This window comes from Prunus persica, chromosome G8, assembly GCF_000346465.2.
Source record: "Prunus persica cultivar Lovell chromosome G8, Prunus_persica_NCBIv2, whole genome shotgun sequence".
In the NCBI taxonomy this organism is placed as follows: Eukaryota; Viridiplantae; Streptophyta; class Magnoliopsida; order Rosales; family Rosaceae; genus Prunus; species Prunus persica.
In genome coordinates, this window is record NC_034016.1 from 3709471 (window position 1) to 3733442 (window position 23972).

General features: G+C 37.0%; 1 protein-coding gene across 1 annotated transcript; it reads right to left on the bottom strand.

The window, feature by feature from the left end:
* LOC18766908 lies at nucleotides 15763–16284 on the bottom strand. Its single transcript, XM_007200032.1, has one exon. It carries the CDS (start codon nucleotides 16282–16284, stop codon nucleotides 15763–15765), a length of 522 nt encoding a protein of 173 aa, XP_007200094.1.

Genomic DNA, 23972 nt, shown 5'->3' on the forward strand with positions numbered 1-23972 from the left:
GGATTCCTAGATTTGGACCTCCTGTCCTTTAATCTACCTCGGTCACCTGACTCTCTCCGTCGGATCTCTTCACTGAGAACCAGATCACGAACATCATCAAATGTCAACTTATTGCTTCCCGACGAGCTACTCACAGCCGTGACAGTAGCATTCCAACTTTCTAGTAGAGAAGACAAAAGTATCAATGCTCGTACTTCTTCATCAAATTCAATTCTAACTGAACTCAACTGGGTTGTGATTGTATTGAGTTCATTGAGATGTTGAGCTACCGATGCGCCTTCCGTCATCTGCAAATTGAATAATCGCCTCATCAAGTGAACTTTGTTAGAGGCCGATGGTTTCTCATGCATACTAGAAAGAGCGGCCATGAGACCCGCCGTGGTCTTTTCCTTTGCTATGTTGAAAGCAACATTGCGGGATAGCATCAATCAGATAACTCCAAGGGCTTGTCTGTCAAGAAGAGTCCAGTCTTCATCATTCATACCCTCTGGCTTATTTTCTGAAAGAGGTTGATAAAGCTTTTTCTGATAAAGATAATCTTCGATCTGCATCTTCCAAAAGCCGAAGTCCACACCATCGAACTTTTCAATTTTCACCTTCCCTTCGTCTGCAACCATGAGTTTGACTTCCTATGGATCGCTTATGACAATTCCTCGCTGAAAGCTGACAGAATTCACCACCAAATGCTCTAATACCAGTTGTTGAAAATAACGCAGATTTCCCTATGAACCAAATTAGTGAGAAACATTGGATATAACACACACACAATTGATAACGGAGTTCAGTCAATTGTGCCTACGTCTCCAGACCTGCTGCATATCATTTTACTGAAGGGAGAAAATATACAAAGTGTTTACAACACTCTCAACTCACAACCCACCCCAAACTATACTAAGAATTTTTCCTCACAAAATTCTTTCACAAGCTTTTCTCTCAAGCTCTCTCTAATTCTCTAATCTTGGGGATGCACTACAAATGAGAGCTAAGGGATTTATATAGGCTTCAAAAAACTAGGGCCGGTCCTGAGTTTTCAAAGTCCTAGGGTGAAAATCTAAAGTGTGCCCTGCACACATTAATCACTAATACTAGTATACTTCTTGTTTTATCAACTAAACATTGGGTTTTTTGAAAAAGTATTTATTCGAAAATATTTTTAGACTTTGAGCAATGTCTTCCATATTCCTAAATAATGAAAACAAATGTCTAACTATGGATACCATACCAGTAAGGTCAAACAAATGTCCCTAGTTATAACACCCTATTTGGAGCCACTTTTGTTCTTGGACCTACCCCAAAAACTGACCGGAAGTGGCCGGAATCGCGATCCCAAAATCGGCCGAATTTCAATTCGTAAATCGAATTACCTACGCTAGGAATTGATCGAATCCTACCCAACAGGCAGCTAGAGCATGAAAAGTAGGTGAGAAACCATACCTCATTCATCGGAATCGGTGGCCGGAGGAGGGAGATCGACGTCAGAGAAGTTCAGACGACACCAGCCTCTTCTTCTCCATTTTTCGGCAAAACCACGGTGGCTGGCGGCGGGACCTGGCTGAGGTTGGAAGAGGACGACGGCCAGGTCATTTTGGTACCGGCCCTGTCGTCATTGGTGGCCGGAGGGGAGGAGAGAACGGCCGGCCAAAACGTGGCAGGTTATAGCTGCGCACGCAAGAGAGGAGAGCGAGAGGGCCTGCGCACGGAGGGGAGAGAGAGAGAGAGAGAGAGAAAAAAAATCTGATTTTTATCAAAACCCTTTTCTCCAAAATTACGATTATGTCACTGAGGGTATTTTAATCGTATCTCTCTCGTTACAACTCCGATTCGAGCTCACCACAAGTCTACGGACTCATCTCACCGTGCTCTACGCAACGGTACAGTCAAAAATCCCAAATTTCTTCCCGATCAAAAAGTCAACTTTAATCCTAAAAAAATATTTTAGGGGTAAAATGGTATTTTCTCTAAAAAAATTAATATTCACTAATTTATTTAGGACCGGGTCCCGGGTCATTACACTTCCACAAGCCTCAGACTCCTAGTTCCTACCAAAATTTTAAAGGGCGATACCCTTTTGGTGGCTTAAGGTCAGTTGTGAGTAGGGATGGCAACGGGCCGGTTAGGGGCCGGGTATGGCAATACCATCCCCGTCCCCACTCCCCATTCCCGTCCCCGTCCCCGTCCCCGCCCCAATCCCCGGTTTAGGCTTTTCGGGGAATACCCGTCCCCGTCCCCGTCCCCGTCGGGGAAGTGTCTCCCATACCCGCTCCAATCCCTGGTTTTTAATAAGATATTTCTTGTTAAAATAATTTTCTAAAGCACAGTCACATCATTGTGAAATTTTAAAAACAGCCACCACAAGATATTTCTTGTTAAAATAATTACTCAACAAGGCAAAGGAGGATACAAAACTTGAAATAATTTCTCAATCCAAATCTTTAGAAACTTTTTCAGTAAGCACAATAAATCCATCTAGTCTTAAATTAGAAAACCAATCCTAAAGAAATATTAACAATATCCTGTCATCAAATAAAACTTCACAATTTCAATGAACTCTCCTATGCTTCATCATTCATAGCTTTAATCAAAAAACAAAGAGATGTTCTCTGTTTCAATGGTAGACTCCTACAAAAAAAAAAATTAATAATAAGATAAAGACATTACAATTATTTAAAAGAAAATGAGAAACTGGCCAATATAAGAAAAATCCATTTAAAAAATTAAAGAGAGCTATTAAATATAAGAATGTTACCTCTTCCTCATTATTATCAACTTCTTCATCTTGAACGGTAAGTCTTCTAGCTTCGTTCTCATTAGGGCTTGAAGCTAACAGTATATAAATAAAAAAAATTATTAGAAAACAAAAATAAAATGTTTTACTTAATATGAAAAATATAAGCACAAAAATATTTCAATACCTCTTATCTCACTCCATAACCAATCGCGAGCGCACATCAATGCCTCTACTGTGTTTGAATGAAGCCGGCTACGATGAGGGCTTATAATCCTTCCACTAGTACTAAAACAAGACTCTGAAGCAACTGTGGATACAGGAATGGCCAAAATATCTCTAGCAATATCATGCAAAGTAGGATATTGGATCCCATTTGATTTCCACCAACATAATATATCAAAATCATCATCATCATTCCTTGGTAAAAGAGACTCTTCTAGATAGTGATCCAACTCAGATTTAACATGTCCATGGGTAGTGGAGTGAGAAACAAACACATCCAATTGCTTTACCAAATCAAGTTTAGGCATAGATGGTCTAGATGACGAAGTAGGAATCAAAGATTCAGATTGCACATATTGACTTTGTTGAGATCTTGACTGATACTCCTTGACCAAGTCATAGAGAATATCTTTATATTTCTTAATCTCTTGAGCTGCATTGTTTGGATATATTAGAGGGCATAAAAATTCAATTTGTTTCATCTTATATCTTGGATCCAAAATACTTGCAACTCCCATCAAACCATGCATTGTATCCCAATACTTCTCAAACTTTGTTTGCATATGTAATGCCATTGCTTGCAACTCTTCTTGTTCAGAACTAAGCCAATCATAAATTGCTAATCTAATAGCACAAATATTCTTAAAGTAAAGATTGGCAGTAGGATACTTGGTCCCTGAAAAAAGAACAGTCACATCATAAAACATGGCCAACTTATCAACAAGCTCCTTTGTCTTTGCCCAATCACTTTCACTAGGCACTTCTTTGTACAACGGCTCACGGTGCTTCAAACGAGGAAAAACATATTTGTATATCTTTGCAGTCTTAAGCATGGAATATGTAGAGTTCCATCTAGTCTTACAATCAAGTTCTAACATTTTAGAGGTTGGAACTCTCAACTGCCTAGCCGCTTCAAGAAATTTCTCCTCTCTTTTTTGGGTTCCTAGCCAAAATGCAACACTGTACCTAATTTTCTCAATACTTTTTTTAATCACCTCTTAGCCATCTCTCACTACCAAATTCAAAATATGAGCACAACACCGCATGTGGAATAAACGTCCATCTAACATAAGTGATCTCGAGCAAATCTTATCTAAAACTATCGCAATCATGGAATCATTTGTAGAACAATTATCTACAGTTAAGGTAGACAACTTATGGTCAAGATTCCATTCGAACATGCATTCCAATAAAGCATCAGCAAGTACCTCTGCCGCGTGTGGACATGGAACATATATAAACCTATAGTAAAACCCAAATAAGTCACAATCTAATTATTTAAAAAAAAAATAGGATTAATAATTCAAATAAGAAAAGTATATTACTTTTACCTTTATTAGTCGGCTTTGTAAATTCCATGCATCATCAATGAAATGTGATGTGATAGTCACGAATCCTCTCTTTTGATTATTCGATGTCCACATATCCGTTGTAATGGCAATTCTACTTCTATTGGTGTCCAACAACTTCATTATTTTCTCCCTCTCAACTTCAAAAACCTTAAATATGTGCTTCTTGATTGTGTCTCGAGAACACACCTTAAATAATGGTTGCAAAGCATTGGAATACATCTTGAATCCAATATGATCCACCATGGATAATGGATACTCATGAAGAATAATCATATTTGCAAGTGCCTTCCTGGCATGGTCGTGGTCAAAATTATAAGTGCCAAGTTTGACACTCCCATCACTCAATTTTGTAGGATTCAACATTGATTGATCTATGGTTCTTTGTCTTTTATAAAGACAAGACTTTACATGATCAAGTAAATGTCTAGTCCCATTCTTGCTACTTACGCCTAAGATATTCTTACAATGAATGCACACAGCTTTTATTTGACCTCGAATTTCTTTCTTTTCAAAATGTTCCCAAGCAGGAGATCTACCTTTCCTTTTATTCATAGCAGCTTGAGTTGAAATTGTGGCTTCCGTGTCGTTATTTTCAGTTACTGCAGGATTGCTATCATTTTCATTTGGTGTAGGGTTGTTATCCTCCTCAATTTGGGTTTCAGGAACTTGAGTCTCTTCATTGTTGTCACCCATCTAGGAAAAAAAAAATTATAAAGACTATTACATCAATTGGAAGGTAAAATATTAAACAACAAGAAAAGAATTAGTCATGACAAAAAAAATATTCCCAGTAAGGTTGCCTCTTGGCATGGTATTGAAGGGCATTCCATACAATGGTTTTGCATGGTTTTCATAGATCGAAAAGATACAGCTTTTATTGAACTAATTATTGTTAGATTTCCTTTTGTTATGTCATATTGAACAAAAAAAAATATTTTATATATATATATGAACATGGTGGTGCTTTTTATTCTCTCAAAAGGAAAAGAATAAAGAATGCATATAAAAAAAGGTATAGCTTTTATTAGAACAAAGCATGCATATCAGACAAAGAATAGCTTTTATCAAATCAAAACATGCATATGTCTTGCAGTCGAAACAACAAAGTAAAACAATAAAATTATCAAATCAAAACAGCTTTTGTGGTGTTAAAGGTGTAAAACAATATAAAATTATCAAATCAAAATAGCTTTTGTGGTGTTAATTGCTTTAGAGACAATATAGTAAACAATATAAAATTGTCAAAGAGAGAGAACCTTATTGCTGAAAGTAAACTTGATGTGCAGTCGAAATTTGTATTGCAGTCACTTGCTCATAGAATTTGAGAAGATAGCAGCCCGTGTAGGAGGAAGGAATAAGGAGCGATAGACAGACAGCGACTCTCTAAGGTAATTTTGTTTATTACATTAAATTTATATATATATATATTAATTATAAATAAATATATTACTTATCGGGCCGGGTTTGGGGATGGGGATGACAATCCCATCCCCGGCCCATCCCCGGTCGGGGATTTTGCAAATTCGGGGATCCCCGTACCCAGCCCCGATTTCCCCCCGAAAACTCCCCCCATTAGGGCCGGGGACCCGACCTGACGGGTATTATTGCCATCCCTAGTTGTGAGCCTTTCAATATTGAGGCGTAAGCCTTTCATAACATGAATTTTTTTTTCTCCTACGAATTACCTTTAAGTTTTCATATTAGGCTAGGCTAATGCAATATCGAATAACGAAGATGTTCCAAAAAAATTAATAAAGGTTTTACTACAGACAAAAGGCACCATTGCATTTAAAATAGGCTTAATTATGTACATGCTCCCTGTGCTTTCAAACTTGTCTCAGATTACCATATGTGTTTGGAAACATCTCAAAGCACCCCCCAACCTTTTAAAAACCGTCTCACGTTACCTGTTCCGTCAGTTTTTTTGACGTTCCGTTGCGAGCGTTGGGCCCTACTTCATTTTAACCTTTAACCTTTTCAAATAAGGGTTTCTCAGTTCTAACAAAGGGGAAAATTGGGTGAGAAGGGGAAATTGGAGAAGAGGGCTTAGGGTTTGTGAAAATCTGAGGTTGCCTTCGATTTTGGGAGAATTTGGAGAAGAAATCATTGTTTGGCGTTAGACTTTAAGGATAGAAAGTGCAAAGATGGTGGTGCTTAGAGAATCTGGAGGTTGTCCAGCCATATGTAAGTGGACCCATTCTTACTCGATTTTCTTGATTTTGGCATGTGCATTGAACTGCTGTTAGGGTTTTTTTGTATACTTTTTGACTTTGTGCTGGTCCTGGTGTGGTCATTGTGTGGTTCTTGCGTGTTCCTAGTCTGGTGTGTTGCTGGAGTTTTTGTTTTGTTTTTTTATATACTTTTTTACTCTGTGATGGCCCCAATACACCATATGTGGTCCTTGTGTGTTCCTTGTATTATCCTTGTGTGGTCCTTGTTTTGTCTGTTGTTACCTTTGTCCATTTGTTAAGTGAATCTTCCTCTTACACAGATAATGATGCTGATGAGGTTGTCACATTTAAGTTTTTCCATGGAGGTAAACTAGTTAAAAATAGAAAGGACAGTGAATGGTCTTATTTGGGTGGTGAAGTCAGTTGGTTTGATTATTGTGAGGTTGACTATATGTCCATGTTAGAGCTATTTGGAATGGCTAAAGATTTGGGATATGACGATGGGTATGATGTGAGTTTTTATGGTGAAGAGTTTGGAACTGGTATACTCATTCAAATAATATCAGATAGTTCACTTTTAGCTTGTATGAGCACGGTACCTAAAAGCAATAGCAGGGTGATAGTTTTGTACTTGAAAGTAGTGAGCCTGACTTCAAGCCAAGTAGGGAATGATAGCAGTGATCAAGAATATTCTTGTTCTGAGGATGATGATAGTAGTGATCCAGACTTTGAAGACAGTGACTATGCACAGAGTGATGAAGAGATTGACTTATTGAAGAAGGATGATAAGTGGTTTGAAAGTTATGTGGATCATAGTTGCATTGACAATGATCCTAATGCAGAGGAAAATGATGAGTCAGACAATGGAGAAGAATCACCTACACTTACCTGTCCAAATAGTTCTTCAAGTGAAGATGATGCAGTAGGTGAACTAAGAAGGAAGAAGAATAGGATGCCAAAAGGTGAAGATTTCAGACCTGAAATTGATATGGCAAACCCAGGTTTCAAAATAGGTTTAAAGTTTACAACTGCCGAATTGTTTAGAAAAGTTGTGAGGATATACTCCATTAATTGTGGAAGGGAGTTGATATTTATGAATAATGACTATAACAAAATAAGAGTAGTATGTGAAGAGGGCTATCCTTTTGTTATCCATGCTTCAAGTGTTAGTGGTAGCACTTACCCGCAGGTGCAAACCTTCAATCCTACACATGTTTGTAGTAAGGGGACTAAAAATATACATGCCACTGCTAGCTGGTTGGCTGAAAGATATTCTGGGCAGTTAAGGCTCAATAAAAATTGGACTGCTTCTTCTTTTGTAGAGCAAGTTCACCAAGACTATGGTTACAGACCATCTAGAGCAACTGTGTATAGAGCAAGAGCCATGGTAGTTGACATTGTAGAGGGGTCTTATAGTAAACAATATGAAGTATTGTGGGATTATTTTCATGAGTTAAGAACCAGAAATGTGGGAAGTACAGTTATCATTAAATCTGAAATGGAAGGTGATAGGCCACGGTTTTAAAGAATTTACATCTGTCCTGCAGCCTGCAAGAAGGGGTTTTTAGATGGTTGTAGGCATGTGGTTTGCTTGGATGGGTGTCATGTCAAAGGGCCTCACCCTGGGCAAGTGCTTTCTACAACGGGAGTTGATGCAAACAACGGAATGTTTCCTCTTGCCTATGCATATGTAGAGATTGAGAGCAATTCAACGTGGCTGTGGTTTTTAGAATTATTGAGTGGTGATCTGAATATTACAAATAGCCATGGTTATGTATTTATGACTGACAACCAAAAAGGGCTAATAGATGTTGTGGATGCTCTATTCCCTCATGCAGAGCCTAGACATTGTTTGAAGCATCTATATGGAAACTTCTATTTGGAACATAGAGGTCTTGCCTTGAAACATCAAATGGAAGCAATTGCTAGGGCCACAACAGTGCCATGGTTTCATGCAGAGATGAGAAAGATATTGCAGTTGTCTAAACCTGCACATGATTGGCTTGTAGAGAAAGATCCTAGGCATTGGAGTAGGGCAAATTTCAAGAGTGATTCCAAGTGTAACATGCTTATGAACAATCTATGTGAGGCATTCAACCGTAGCATAATGGATGCCAGAGAGCCTGTTTTGACTATGCTAGAAAGAATTCGGTTGTATATAATGTTGTTGATGGCTGGAAGAAAGGTTTTCTGTGAGAAATGGCATGGACAAGTTGGGCTAAGAATTAGAAAGATATTAGAGAAAAACAAAGGAAAAGCTCAGTGATGCATTCCTAAATGGCACATTTGCTGTTGATTTGAATGTCCACTCTTGTTCATGTCATGCTTGGGATTTAAATGGAATACCATGTTTGCATGCTTGTGCTGTAATAAGTTGGTTTCATGGGAATCCAGAGGACTTTTGTGATGCAGTGTACAAGAAAGAGACTTATTTGAGAGCATATGAACCAATGGTTATGCCTATGACTAGCCAAGATCAGTGGATGAAGATTAATTTACCTCCATTACTCCCTCTGAAATACCACAAGCAGCCTGGTAGGTCTAAGAAAACAAGAAAACAAGCTGTTGATGAGCCTAAACAACCTGCTAATCCATATAAGCTTCCTAGGTATGGCATCCCTTTAAAGTGTGGCAATTGCGGTGGAGAAGGGCATAATCAAATTAGTTGTAAGGTATGTATCATTATAGGCTTATTGCTTTACATTTAAATGTATTTGATTTGGTTTCTGACTTGATGACTTTGGTTATTAGGAACCTAGAAAGCCCAACATAAAGCGTACTAGGCAGAGGAAAGTTGCCAAGGATAAACTTGCAGTAAGTGCCACAGTTTCAACTATGTTTTCACTAATCAAAATTTTATATCATGGAATCTTCTAATTATTATTTGTTTTAGGTAAGAAGGAGAGATGGTGGAGACCAAAGTAGCAGACAACAGAGTATGCAATTAAGGCAAAGGAAACAAGCAAGCAATTCCCAAGGGCCTTCTCAATCCCAAGCAACTAAAGTAGCTGATGCTTCTCAATCCCAACCATCTCAAGCATCTGAACTTGCCAAACTATCTCGAGTACAACAACGTAGGAGGAGGATGAAAGATCAACAGAGGAGCCATTTTGTCAAAGATCCTTTTTTTCATCCTTGAATGTTGTGAAAGACTTTAATGGTCCAGACATGTTGTGGAAGACTTTTTTTCATCCTTGAATGTTTTGGTTTTGGAACCTATTTTTGTTTTGGAATGTTTTGGTTTGTGCATATATTCCTAAGGCTGTTATGGTTGGAACCTAGTTTGGAGCCTGTTTTGGTATTTTGGAACCTATTTTGGTTTGTGCTTATATTCCTAAGGCTATTATGGTTTTGGTATTTTGGAACCTGTTTTGGTTTGTGCTTATATTCCTAAGGCTGTTATGGTTTTGGTATTTTGGAACACGTTTTGGTTTGTGCTTATATTCCTAAGGCTGTTATGGTTGGAACCTATTTTGGAACCTGTTTTGGTTTGTGCTTATATTTGGTTTGTGGGATTATTGATGTATGTTATGGATAATTGACCATTCAGTATGTCACCATTTATAACCTCTAAACAAGTTACCATTCATATCACATATCAAACTTAACTAGCATTACATTCATGTCACCATTTGTAACCTCTAAACAAATTACAATGAACGAACTTAACTAGCATTACATTATATTACACCAAATTACATTATATTACACTAACATAACTACTGCCAAAGTGCCTTACATTAGATTAGCATTTGTTCTCAAATTAAATTTTCCCACTAAACTACTGCCAAAGTGTCTTACATTACATTAACATTTGTTCTCAAATTACAGTGCTCACTGAACTGCTACCAAAGTGCCTAATTCATCTTCATGGCAAACACCACCAACCAGGAAAGCAACATAGCAGCACACAATATTTTTGACTTTGCTCAAATCTTTGCATTTTCCTTCTCCACTTTATCAATCTTCCTCAGCAAACCAGGTATCAAAAACTTTGAACGCTCACACATTTCTGCATCAAAGTACTGAAAAAACCTACATCCTTTTTCTCCACTTCCCTGTATCAACCAAGAACAATGATTGCAAATTTGGGTGGTAAAATGACTGAAAATTTCATCAATCACTGACAATTTCATCAATAAGAACTTTATCAATTTGTGATGCCCAAAACAATAATTGAAAATTTGATCTTAAACATGCTTACCTTTGACTTTGGGCAGACTAGAAATCTCCGCCCTGGGTTTGAACTGGTCCAAGAAGTCTGCATCCGTGCTAACTTCCCACAATGACACCATTGGCCATGCCTTCTTTCTCCTTGCTTCTCTTCTATTTCCATCAACCCAAATCTTCTACTCCACAATCTCCCAATTTCAAACTCCACCTCAGAGTTTTATAAACCCCTAATTTCTTCTCCAACTTCTCCCAAAATCGAGGGCAACCTCAAATTTTCACAAACACTAAGCCCTCTTCTGCAATTTCCCCTTCTCACCCAATTTCCCCCTTTGTTAGAACTGAGAAACCCTTATTCGAAGAGGTTAAAGGTTAAAACAAAGTGGGGCCCAACACTCGTAACGGAACGTCAAAAAAACTGACGGAACGAGTAACGTGAGACGGTTTTTAAAAGGTTGGGGGGTACTTTGAGACGTTTGCAAACACAGGTGGTAATCTGAGACAAGTTTGAAAGCACAGGGGGCATGTACATAATTAAGCCTTTAAAATAACGAAACCTAATAATATGATTATGAGAGAGTACTATTGCTCATGATGACATGACTTGAAAGGAAGGGATGGAGAGCATCCATCATTCCATTCTTTATTTTTTTTAATTCGGTGACTATTCCACCAAACATGCTTTTTTTATATCCTAAGAAGGTTTGAGCAAACGCATCGTTTCATTTTAAATGAAACTTATATACTAAGACGACATCGTTTTAAAGAGAAACCTAAAATAAACAGCACACATCTTCTTCCTAGTGCATCTTCATCCTAGCGCATCTTCTTCCTCGCGCATCCTCTTCCTTGCACATCTTCTTCCTTGCGTAGCGTCTATGTGCTAGAAAAAAAAGTATGCAATTCTAACTAAACGTACATCTAAAGGAGTTTTGTCATAATAGATGCGATTTTTCACTACCAAAACAGGAAAGCCTCTTTGAGGCATTTAATCGAACAAATGGTGAGCACCATCAAAGGGGCAAATTCCGGCCTCTCCAGGTGATTTTTCAGGAAGGGGAGGTGCACTGCACCTCCTTGCGCCTTAATAGATCCACCATTGCTTGTAGGGGCCCACCATGCACTGTATTTCAATTATCTGAATCATCTAATTTTTGGATATTTCTTCAAAGATCATCTTTGCAAAAAATCACTTGAATTCGAAACCATTTGACCACTCAAGTAGATGGTTGTTATTAAAGTGTTTTCTTAAGGCACCATATTCGTCTATTTTCTTTGTTTCAACTAGATGCCTTAATGATTTTCAATTTGCCTTTAATTAATTAATTAATTTAATTTTTTTGCAACAATCATCTTCGAATGTAAACTTGAAAAATAGACCCTAAGTCCCTCAAATAAAATTATTTCAGTCGTTTTGCTTTCTTTTGTTATTTTTTCCTCTTCTTTTTTCTGCCAAAGTTAGGAAGACATATGGGGTTTTTTTCACAAACACATACATACTACCAAAGGTACTATGAGTATTTGAACTTGAGGCCAATGGTTTGCAAGTCAAAGTCTTTTTCCACTACGCTAGACCTCAGTTGTGCTTTCCTTTGTTACTTGAGTAGCCTCTTTATAAGTGCTAACATTTGCGGCCATATTTTTCGGGGAACGGTGTTTCTTTGCACCCCCAGACCTACAAATGCTAGCAACCCTCTCTCTAAACTTCTCTTTTCGACCTTCTCTCTTTTTCTAAGGACAAGAGTAACTTTACTTACACTTAAAAAAATGTCATTAATACTTGAGACAAACTAGTTTTTGTTTTCCTATTTTACCCTTATTAAGTGTATTGACTTTTATATTTCTTTCAATTTATCCAGGGATGTTCATACATGTTTGTTTCCATGTGAATTTGAATTTTTCACCACACGCGTGGTTCTTCATAAATATATAATATATCACTTTTAAATTAATTTTTTAACACGATAGTAAGAAAATTGAAAAAAAATTAAAGGATAAATTGAAGGAAACAAGTCAATATATTTAAGGGGGCCTATATTTAATAAGGGTAAGCTTGGAAAATAAAAGTTAGCATGTCTCAAGTATTAATGACATTGTTTTAAGTGTAAAGAAAATGACACATGTCATTAGAAAAAGGGAGAAGGTCCAAAAGAGAAAGTTAGAGAGAATGTTATTAGCATTCCCCTTGCAAGTGAATGATCCTTTGAACTTTTAGTGCACACTAACTAATAACGAGGATTAAGATAAGACAAGGATGAGGCATGCCATTAATTTCACGTCATTCGTTTTGAAAACAGCTTTTGTTCTCTCCGTAACGGTGGAAATTTGTCTCATTATTAAATTTGTAACCCATATATTTCTCAAAAAAAATTAGTAACCCATAAAGTGGGCCTTAAAGACATCAGGTCTCATTTGGTTCATGGAATGAATTCGAGGGGAAATCATTTCCCATGTCATTTTCCAATGGATGAGAAATGAAAGATTCTTTTCCCACGTTTGGTAATGCTGGGAAAGTAACCTGGAAATATCACTTTATTTCGTTTCCCATATTTGTTTTGAGTAGGAATGGAAAACAAAGTTTGTATAAATTTTCAATTATACCCATATTAAATCAAATAAAAAAAGAATACATTTAATGATATATTGTAATTCTAAATTGTTAATGGGGACAAAATAGTCATGAAAATATTTATTTAATATTGGCTCATTTTTTTAAAATTTCCCATGAGGAGGGAAAACAAAACCCAAGTTGAGAGAATGACTTCACTTTTCCCCCTACTTTCCCATGAGCCAGACAACGATTTCTCATGCTTGGACTTACCAAACATGGGAAAGCAATTGATTTTTCATTCCTATATCTCTTTTCCCATGAACCAAACGGAACCTGAAAGATTTAATAATTGATGGAGAATTGAAAACCTATATAAATTTCGAAGATATTTCATATTATCCACATTTATGGTTTCAATATGATACCCACTTTTACGAATATCATTAGAGCTGAACATCTTTGTTTTGAATCTGCTGGAATAAATATCATCATCAATTTGGAACTTTGTGTTGGCGAGTCCTTATTTCATTAGAATTTTGGTTACTTACTAATTATATTTTGTCCTATTGTAATAGAGATTATTTTATTTAGTGTTATGGGGGTTGATGATTTTTTCAACCCTCATAGAGGTAACACCACCGACTCATTCTCTCATTCTCCACCAACCATCGTTGAGTTGAGTGCCCAGATGGCTCCGCTCCTACAGATGCAGACTTTTACCCCGAATCTAATCCAGAATCAGGATCCTCTTTTGACGACCCCGACCCCGACTCCGACTATGACGACAACGACCCCGACCCCGACTCCGAAGACGACCTCGACCCCGACCCCGACTCCGAAGACGACCTCGACCCCGACCCCGACCCCAACTTCGAAGACGACCTCGACCCCCACTCCGATGATGACCCCAACCCCGAATTTGGCTCTGATTCAGACCCTAATCCCGATTTCAACTCTGACTCCAGCCTCGACTCAGGTTCATATTCCGATCCCAATTCATACTCAACTGTATCCTATGCATCTTCCGCTGCACAGATTATGACTTCTCGACTAACGACCCCAACACATGGACCAGATTGCGCATTTTGTGAAATCCGAGGATCAATTGGCTGATATTTTGACAAATGCGATTTTCAGTAAAGCATTCCACAATTCACTAGATCAGTTGGGCATTGGCGACATCTATGCACCAACGTGAGGGGGAGTGTTGGCGTGACTTGTGGATATTGACTTACTTTCCTTACACACCAAGAATTCCTATTATAATTGTAATTGATTTACTTTAATTCCTGATTTCCTACTGCAAATAGATTTAGGAATTTATTATTTACTTCCCATTCAGGTTTCGTTGTATTATAAATATGACCTCCTACAAGGAGAAGAATACACAAAACATTCCCACAAACAAATATTGTCTCATAGTTTTAATATTTTAGCACTTTGTTCCTCTGGGTAACTTGATAATAGCTTTTGCTAATTTTAAATTCGATAAATATTTTTATATCTCGAAGTATTGTCGAAGTTGTTCCACTGTATATATACTAGGCATACATCTCCATCATCACTTTTAGAACCAATTTTGAATTTCCGTCACCTTTTCATATAAAAGTAAATCAATTAAGTCCAAATAAAAATAAACTTAAGAATCTTCTTGCTCTCAACCAAGTTTACATGGTGTAAAGAATTGATGATATTCTGGCCCTCATTTCATGTGTTCTGTTCTCCTGGACCCTATAGCCCGAGAGAGTTGTGGTACCTTTTGATTTAATCTAAGGGTTGAGAAAATAATCGTTTAATATCAATTTTCTTTATTCTTTATTATATAATATATTAATTTAACTAAACAAAAATTGAAAAAAAAAGAAAAGAAAATCACTGAAACTATAAAACACGTTCTCGTGTGTTCTTCCTCCTGTTACCACCACCACAGCACCTCCAACTCCAGCGTCGGAGACGAAAATCCAGAGCTGCCCATCCCCTCACATAATTAATGAAGGTCTGCCAAATAAAAATCAGATTATGTAATTGCAGGATTTCCCACCCGAGACTGATTCTTGTTCACATGTTATATATGGAAAACAACATAGTTTCAAGAGCCTAAAAAATATATGAAAAACTATTGTAAAACCCAAAAAATTAAGAGAGTAAACATTTTTTTTAATTGACTGTGTGGGTGGCTCAAGGGAAAGCAACTCTGCAGATTATTTCTTTAAATTAAGTAAAAGATCCTAAAATTAAAAAATAAATTGAAACTTTCCCATATCTAGTTTCAATTTCCCGGATGAGAAAATATGTGCATAGAGCACATATAAATAACACGGTTTGCACCCGATCCAAGTTTATCCAACTGTCCCTGACTTCTCTTTTAAGATTTTAGCAAATAGGTAGTTTCAATTCAGGAATCAAACTTAGGCTTAGAAGAAGCATTAAACATGTGCTTCCAAAAAAATAAAAAAATCAAACTGGGGCTTCAAAATAAAAAGAATCAAACAAGGGCCGCGGGTGTAAAATAACTTTTACTGTGTCCAAACAAGTTTATTAGGATTTATACACGGATAAATAGAAGAGTCAACCAAGCAGAGCGGTGACAGCATCTCCAATACTACTATACAACTGGACAACATGGTTTCTTGCAGATATCTCAGGAACCTTAACCCCTTGAGAACTCAGGGCAGTTTCGCAGTTGCCGGCATCGTCACCTGCGATTTTGGCGTCGTAGTTGGCCGTCATAGGGTCCTCCTCGATCTCAGCTTTCGAGCTTTTGAACGATGCCACCACAGCTTTGTATGAAGAAGCACACTTTTTGATAGCATCCCTTGGATCACTCTTGAGCAAATTGTTGATGAATGTTTGGCTGTCTTCTGCATTGGCTATGGCTAACCCGAGAGCCACTTGAGCAAGATCTTTGTAACTGGATGCTGATAGGGCTTGAGGATTGGAGTCCAGAATTTTCAGGCATTCTGCGTTGTTTATGGTGTTTTTGCAAACATCATCGATCAGTTGAGTCGATGCATTCGCTAACGAAGAAGAAGAGAGAAATAAAAACAAAGCAAAGAAGAATGCTAAGGCGTAAGAAAGTGGAGACTCCATTGTATGCAAGTAGTGTTTCAAAAGTTGTTATGGTTATGTTATATATAGTAGTGAGAGTGGTTGGTGCTATTAATGAGATATTATCAGGGTTCTCATAATGTGTGCTTACCAAGAATCCAAACATTTGGAGAATCGACCAATTTAAGTAAAATTTCAAGTCAATTCAGTGAATGCGTGCATACTCATAATAGGAAATTTTTGATATACTGAAAAAACAAAGAGATGCCAAATCCTAATAATTGATTCAATCTAACATTGATTAATATTTGACCCCTCAAAAGAAAAACAATTGACTAATATTTGGCTTTGATGTAGGATGAAATATGAATCAACTATGGTGTGAAAAATTATTAATTAAAATAAGAGATATTTAGTGATATACCCATTTCTAGCACTAATATTATAAATAAACCCTACACAATTGAATTCCTATAAACAAACCCAAAAAAAACCCAAAAAATGATAGCTGGCCTTATTGAATTTAATATTAATTATTAAATTACTTTGATGCCCTATTGAGTGCTTTGGGTATTTTTATGAGATTTTGGGGTTGGGCTTGTTTTAAGAAATTGATGGCAGTTTTGTAATTTATAAGAAGTTAAAAGCTTTTTTGTTATGTTGTAAATGGGCTTTGGGTGTGTTTCTAAAGTCCATTTTATATAGGGTATTTTTATAATTTTGGCCCCCATATTGGGTATAATAGTGAATCTCCCTTAAAATAAAGTGGCTTAAAGTTGGAAGGAAATTGTGTAAGGGAGGAAAATTCCAATTAAATGTCAATTATGGCGCTAGAAAAATAAGGAAGGCGTATCGTTGGGATTAAGGAAGTTTGAAGCAATTATAATTATGTCAAGATTTGTATTTAATTTAATGTTTAATTTTATATTTTTAAGAATAAGTTATCTATTAGGATATTATTTTCCTAATATGACTAGGATTTTTATTATTTTCTTGTTAGCTAAGTTAGGAATATTCTAGAACCTAGGGTTTCTTACGATATTAGGGTTTCTTTGTTTTCTATTTATTTTTAATCAATATATTTGAGGTTTACTCAATTTCTCTGATGGATTCCAGTTTGTTGGGGAATTCCGACATTGTTACTTGTAGGGTTATTATTCGATCTCCCTATTCCTTATATCTCGCTGCATTAGTTGGTATCAGAGCTAGGTTTTGCTTGACTCGAGGTCCACCAATGGCTTGTCCAGACGAAGAAGATAGGACCTGTGCAGACGAGGAACCAATCACTTTTAGAGAATTTGATGTCGCAGTTGTTTCATACTTCATGGGGAGTGACTGCATCGATGGCTTTCTCCAATGGATTGTAGACGTAGAGGAAATATTTGATTCAATAGCAATCCCAGAGGAGAAGATGGTGAAAATGTTGCGTCCCATTTAGAAGATGATGTCGCTTCTTGGTGAGATCAATTGTGACATTCTAGGAAGCAATAAGGTCAAAATGCTATCAGTTCTTGGCATTGGATGAAGAGATGCTTGTGAAAAAATTCTTTCCTTTTGAATATGATATATATTTGTTAAGAAATGGTTACAAGATTTCTCAACCCAATATCATGGTAAGTCAATAAAAGATGGAGGAAGATCTCGAAAAGGAAGAAACTGTGATGGATGTTGAATTAATTGAAGATGTAATAATCCACAAGATGGAGGAAGAGATTCAAGAAAAGCAAGATATTGAGCCTATTGAAACTCCTATTGTTGTTGAAACATATATTTCAAAAGATGAAGAACAACGATTGGCTTGCTTTGAAATTCGAGGTATGGATAAATTTGAATTTGGGGAGGAAAATAATTCATACAAGGAGTTTGATTCTCAACTAGCATATTCTAATCTTGTTTATGGAATTAATTATATGATTATTCCATCCAAATATGAGCAAATCCATACACCACAAATTGAAGAGCTTATCTACACATCACGTTCTATGTCTACTCAGGTTCGTTTTAACGCAACTCGAGGTCAAGTTCTTTACAAGTGAAGGGGAAAGATGTAGAACGAAATATGGGTCAATTATGGTGTGAAAAATTAATTAAAATAAAGTAGCTCAAAGTTAGAAGAAAATCATGTAAGAGAGGAAAATTCCAATTAAATGTCAATTATGGCGCTAGGAAAAGAAGGAAGGCGTATTGTTGGGATTTTCATATCGATTAAGGAAGTTTGAAGCAATTAAGATTATGCCAAAATTTGTATTTAATTTAATGTTTAATTTTATATTTTAAAGAATAAGTTATCTATTAGGATATTATTTTCCTAATATGATTTTACCTAGGATTTTTATTATTTTCTTGTTAGCTAAGTTCAGGAATATTTTAGAACCTAGGGTTTCCTACTATATTAGGGTTTCTTTGTTTTCTATTACAGTTTATTCATCTTATTTTCAATCCATATATTTGAGGTTAACTCAATTTCTCTGATGGATTCCAGTTTATTGGTGGATTCCGACATTGCTACTTGTAAGGTTATCGTTCTATCTCCCCATCCCTTATATCTCGTTGCATCATGCATGCTAGTGTAAAAATAATATCTCGTATATTTGTTATGTATTTGCAATACAGAAGAAGACCAATATATATAGCCAATAAGACTACCTAAGGAAGGTAATTTAAATCCTAAGTTAAAGGCACTAATTTGTACAAGCCTTAACAGAGAAGTTGACTATTCCTATACAAGGTAACAAATAATGTACAATATATTTTGTAATCTTTCCATATCTTCAATATTCCCCCTCAAGCTGGAGTATGGAGATCAAGAATACCCAGCTTGTTTTTGAGTCGTTGGAATTGATCTTTACCTAAAGACTTGGTAAAGACATCTGCGAGTTGCTCCGTTGAAGGAATATAGGCAGTACGTAAAGAACCATTTTGAATCTTCTCTCGAACAACATGACAATCGATCTCAATATGCTTGGTGCGCTCGTGATATACTGGATTAGCTGCTATGTATAAAGCAGCTTGGTTGTCACAATAAAGTAAGCTTGGTGTGGTGTGTGACATACCAAGATCATAAAGTAAATATCGTAACCATTGGAGTTCACAAGTTGCCATAGCCATCGCTCTATATTCTGCTTCGGCTGATGAGCGTGATACAATATCTTGCTTCTTTGTTTTCCATGAGATAGGACTTTCTCCAAGAAGTACAAAGTAACCTGTAGTCGACCTCCTTGTCATTGGACAGCTAGCCCAATTAGAATCACAGTAGGCTCTCAATTGAAAATTATTAGAAGATGATAACAGAATCCCTTGGCCTGGAGTCCCTTTCAAATAATGTAATAATCGATCTGCAGCATCTGTATGAGTTGTACGGGGGCTTTGCATGAATTGGCTCAAAATATGAACTGTATGAACAATGTCTGGCCTGGTGATGGTGAGATATATCAAGCGACCCACCAATCTTCTATAGGTTTCTGGATTATGTAATAGTTCTCCATCTTCATTGTTTAACTTGAGATTTTGTTCCATGGGGAAGAAAGTAGGACGTGCACCAATAAGACCTGAGTCTTTCAAAATGTCAAGTGCATACTTCCGTTGGCTCAAATACAATCCTTTTGGAGAACGAGACACTTCTATCCCAAGGAAGTATTTTAAATCACCAAGGTCTTTTAAATGAAAATGTTGGTGCAACAAATTCTTGATAATTGATATAGTAGCAGTATCGGTACCTGTAATAATAATATCATCGACATATACAAGTAAGAAAATTGATGACTTACCTTTGTGACGATAGAAAAGGGAGTAATCTGCTTTAGATTGAGAAAATCCCGCATCAAGTAATGCTTTGGAAAATTTTGCAAACCAACACCGAGAAGCTTGCTTTAATCCATAAAGTGATTTGTTAAGACGGCACACCATATTTCCCCCTTTGCCGTGAGAACCTGGAGGGAGCTGCATGTAAACCTCTTCATGTAAATCACCATGAAGAAAGGCATTGTTGACATCTAATTGTTGAAGACACCAACCCTTGGCAGCGGCCAAAGATAATAAAACACGAACAGTGGTAAGCTTGGCAACAGGAGAAAAAGTTTCATGATAATCAATCCCTTCCATTTGCGTATATCCCTTGGCAACGAGGTGAGCTTTGTATCGTTCAATAGTGCCACTAGAATGCCGTTTTATTTTATAGACCCACTTGCAGCCAATGGCTTTTTTATGAGCAGGCAAGGCCATGAGGGTCCATGTATGATTAGCTTCCAAGGCAGCAAGTTCACTTTGCATAGCTTTACGCCATTCAGGATATTTAGTGGCTTCATCAAAAGTGTTAGGCTCAACAATGGTAGTAATAGAAGCAAGAAAACTTTGATGTTTAATTGAGAATTTGTCATAAGATAAATAATGGGATAAAGGGTACCTGGTGCCATGTTGAACCAGAGTTGAAGAAGGAAGATCAACTTGAGATTGGTAGCAGTGGTAGTCACTAAGGTAACCTGGTGGCTTTCAATGGCGAGGAGGAAGGGGAGTAGAGTCAGACGGTGTTGGGATAGATGGAGGAGAGGAGGACGGAATAGGAGGGAGAGAAGAAGTATGTGATATTGGGGAGGAATGGTTGGTAATTGGAGACGGAGAAGGTGTGGTCTCTGTAATGGGGTTAAGGGGTGGTGTAGGTGCGGAAGTAGTAGCATGGTCAGATGGCTCAAATCCTGGTATAGGAAGAGGTAAGACGCTAGGCATGGTATTTGTGTGGGATAAATTGTAAGGAAATACAGTTTCATAGAAAGTGACATCACGTGAAGTATAAACCTTTTTAGTGTGAAGATCATAAATTTTGTAAGCCTTTTGAGAAGGTGGATAACCAATAAAAATGCCTGGTGTGGCTCGTTTATCAAACTTTGAGTGAGGGGAAAGATTATGCCCATAACAAAGGCAACCAAAAATACGTAAATGTGCATAAGATGGTGACTTGCCAAAAAGAACATCATAAGGTGTTTTTCCTTGTAAAATTTTTGTGGGCAAACGATTAATTAAATATGTAGCAGTAAGAACACAATCTCCCCAAAAAGATAAAGGTAAATTCGATTGGAAACGAAGAGAACGAGCAATGTTTAAAAGATGACGATGTTTGCGCTCAACAACGCCATTTTGTTGCGGTGTTCCCACACAACTATGTTGATGAATGACACCAAGTGAAGAAAAAAAATGTTTAATGGTGTGATTAAAAAATTCAGTTCCATTATCGGTACGAACTTGGCGAATAGTGAGATTAAACTGTGTTTTAATCATAGCAAAAAAACGAGGTAGATAGGTAGTGACTTCAGATTTATGTTGCATTAAATAAAGCCAAGTACTACGAGAATAATCATCTACTATGGTTAAAAAATATTTAGCACCAGAAAGAGCAGTAATAGAATAAGGACCCCACACATCACAATGAATCAAATCAAAGCAAGCATTCGTTGAAATAGTACTTGAGGGAAAAGAAAGTCTACAATGTTTAGCCAAAGGGCAAATGGTGCAAACATGATTATTAGGAATAGAAATTGTAGAATGAAAATTTTGTAGGTGGGGAAGGATAAATTTAGATGGATGACCTAAGCGCCAGTGCCATAGATTGAAACTCGGGGAAGCAACAGCGGAATTAGCAATAGAGGGTACATCAGGAGCCAAATAATAAAGACCACCACGTTCCAATCCCTTACCAATCTCCCTCTTCGAACTCAGGTCCTGCAAAACACAATGATCAGAATAAAAGGTAATAAAACAATTAAGTAGCTTAGTGAGTTTGCTAACGGAGAGAAGATTAAAACGAAAATCAGGTACCAATAAGACATTATGTAAAGGTAAAGAGGGTAAGGGTTTGGAAGAGCCAATATGAGTAATATTAGATGTTTGTCCAGTAGGTAATTTAATAGGAGCAGTATTAAGAGTGGTCATGTTGTCTAACATATTAGAACTAGAAACCATGTGATCGGTGGCGCCGGAATCAATTATCCAAGAACTGAGATTGAATGAAGAATGAAAACATAATGGGTTACCTGCAACATTAGCCATAGAATTATTTTTACCGGATGGCAACATGGCAATCAATTGATTGTATTGTTCATGAGTTAGAGTTGGTGCAGCTGGAGTGCTAGTGGTTGCTGCGACAAAAGAACCAGTAGAGGTAGTACGTGAGGAAGAAGAATTGGTCTTGGCAGTCCCATTCTTCTTTTTGCAATGAGACTGTGTATGCCCTGCTGTATCACAAAATGTGCAAAACATATAATTTTTGCTGGCAGGATTTTTGCGACAACGAGATTCTGAGTGACCGTCGGTATCACAAAATTTGCAATGATAAAATGGTTTCTGAGACTGCAGTCGATTAGCCGCCATGGCAGATTGATCGAGAGATGTTGTGATTACAGGTTGAAGAGAACGTTGGCGTTCATCTTGTAAGAGTAAGGAGTAGGCACGATTGACAGTTGGCAAAGGATCCTGAAGAAGCATATTACTACGAACCCCAAAATAAGATTCGTTCAACCCAGCCAAAAATTGCATGAGATGCTCTTCTTGAATGTGATTCATGCTAGTTTGAGAGGCTCCACAAGTGCAAGAGGTTAACGAAATATATGAAGATAACTCATCCCAATAACCTTTCAAAATAGTATAATAAGAGGCTATGGATGAGTTACCTTGTGTATGATTGGCAATGGCGCGACGAATCTCAAAAATCCTAGGAGCATTCTTTTGAGAAAAACGTTCACGGAGATCGTCCCAAACTTCGCGTGCTGTAGCGGTATAGATAACACTATTAGATATCTCGGGAGAGAGAGCGTTAACAATCCAAGATAGAACCATGCTATTACACCTGGTCCATTGATGAAATTTGGTTGAAGCATCCTCAGGTTTGGCGATACTGCCGTCAATGAACCCAAGTTTGTTTTTGGCGTCAAGAGCCATCCTCATGGCGCGAGACCATGTAGGATAATTGTCACCAAGCAGCGGCTGTGTAACAAGAATCACACCAGGATTATCAGAATGATGTAAATAAAGGGGAGAAGAAGCCGCATATTCTGTGGACAACGGCGTGCCCTTATTGACTGATTTCTTCCCATTAGATTTGGAAGAAGCAATGGAGGCAGTGTCAGACATGGTTGAAAAAAACGTAGGAAGAATGAAAATTTTTAATGGATCAATACAGGCTCTGGTACCATGTAAAAATAATATCTCGTATATTTGTTATGTATTTGCAATACAGAAGAAGACCAATATATATAGCCAATAAGACTACCTAAGGAAGGTAATTTAAATCCTAAGTTAAAGGCACTAATTTGTACAAGCCTTAACAGAGAAGTTGACTATTCCTATACAAGGTAACAAATAATGTACAATATATTTTGTAATCTTTCCATATCTTCAATAGCTAGAGAAATCAAATTTATACGGGAGCATTTCTACTCACCAAATTAACCAAAGATTTATGTTCATCACCACCTTTAAAGGTAAAAAAAATAAAAAATAAAAAAAAGAGCCCACATGCCTCTCTTAATTGAATTCTTTGTGATATGGTCACCATGTAATGGATTAAAATTGACACATATAGCAGTAATTCAATTATTTTAACACATAAATTAAATAATAATAATAATTTGTTAGAAAGTAGCGAAGTATGGATAGAAAGTAGCCCTCTATTTGGATGGAGGAAAAGTCGGGATTTAGTTAAAAGTCAGGAATTGATGAGGAGAAATTGATATTTCTATTGT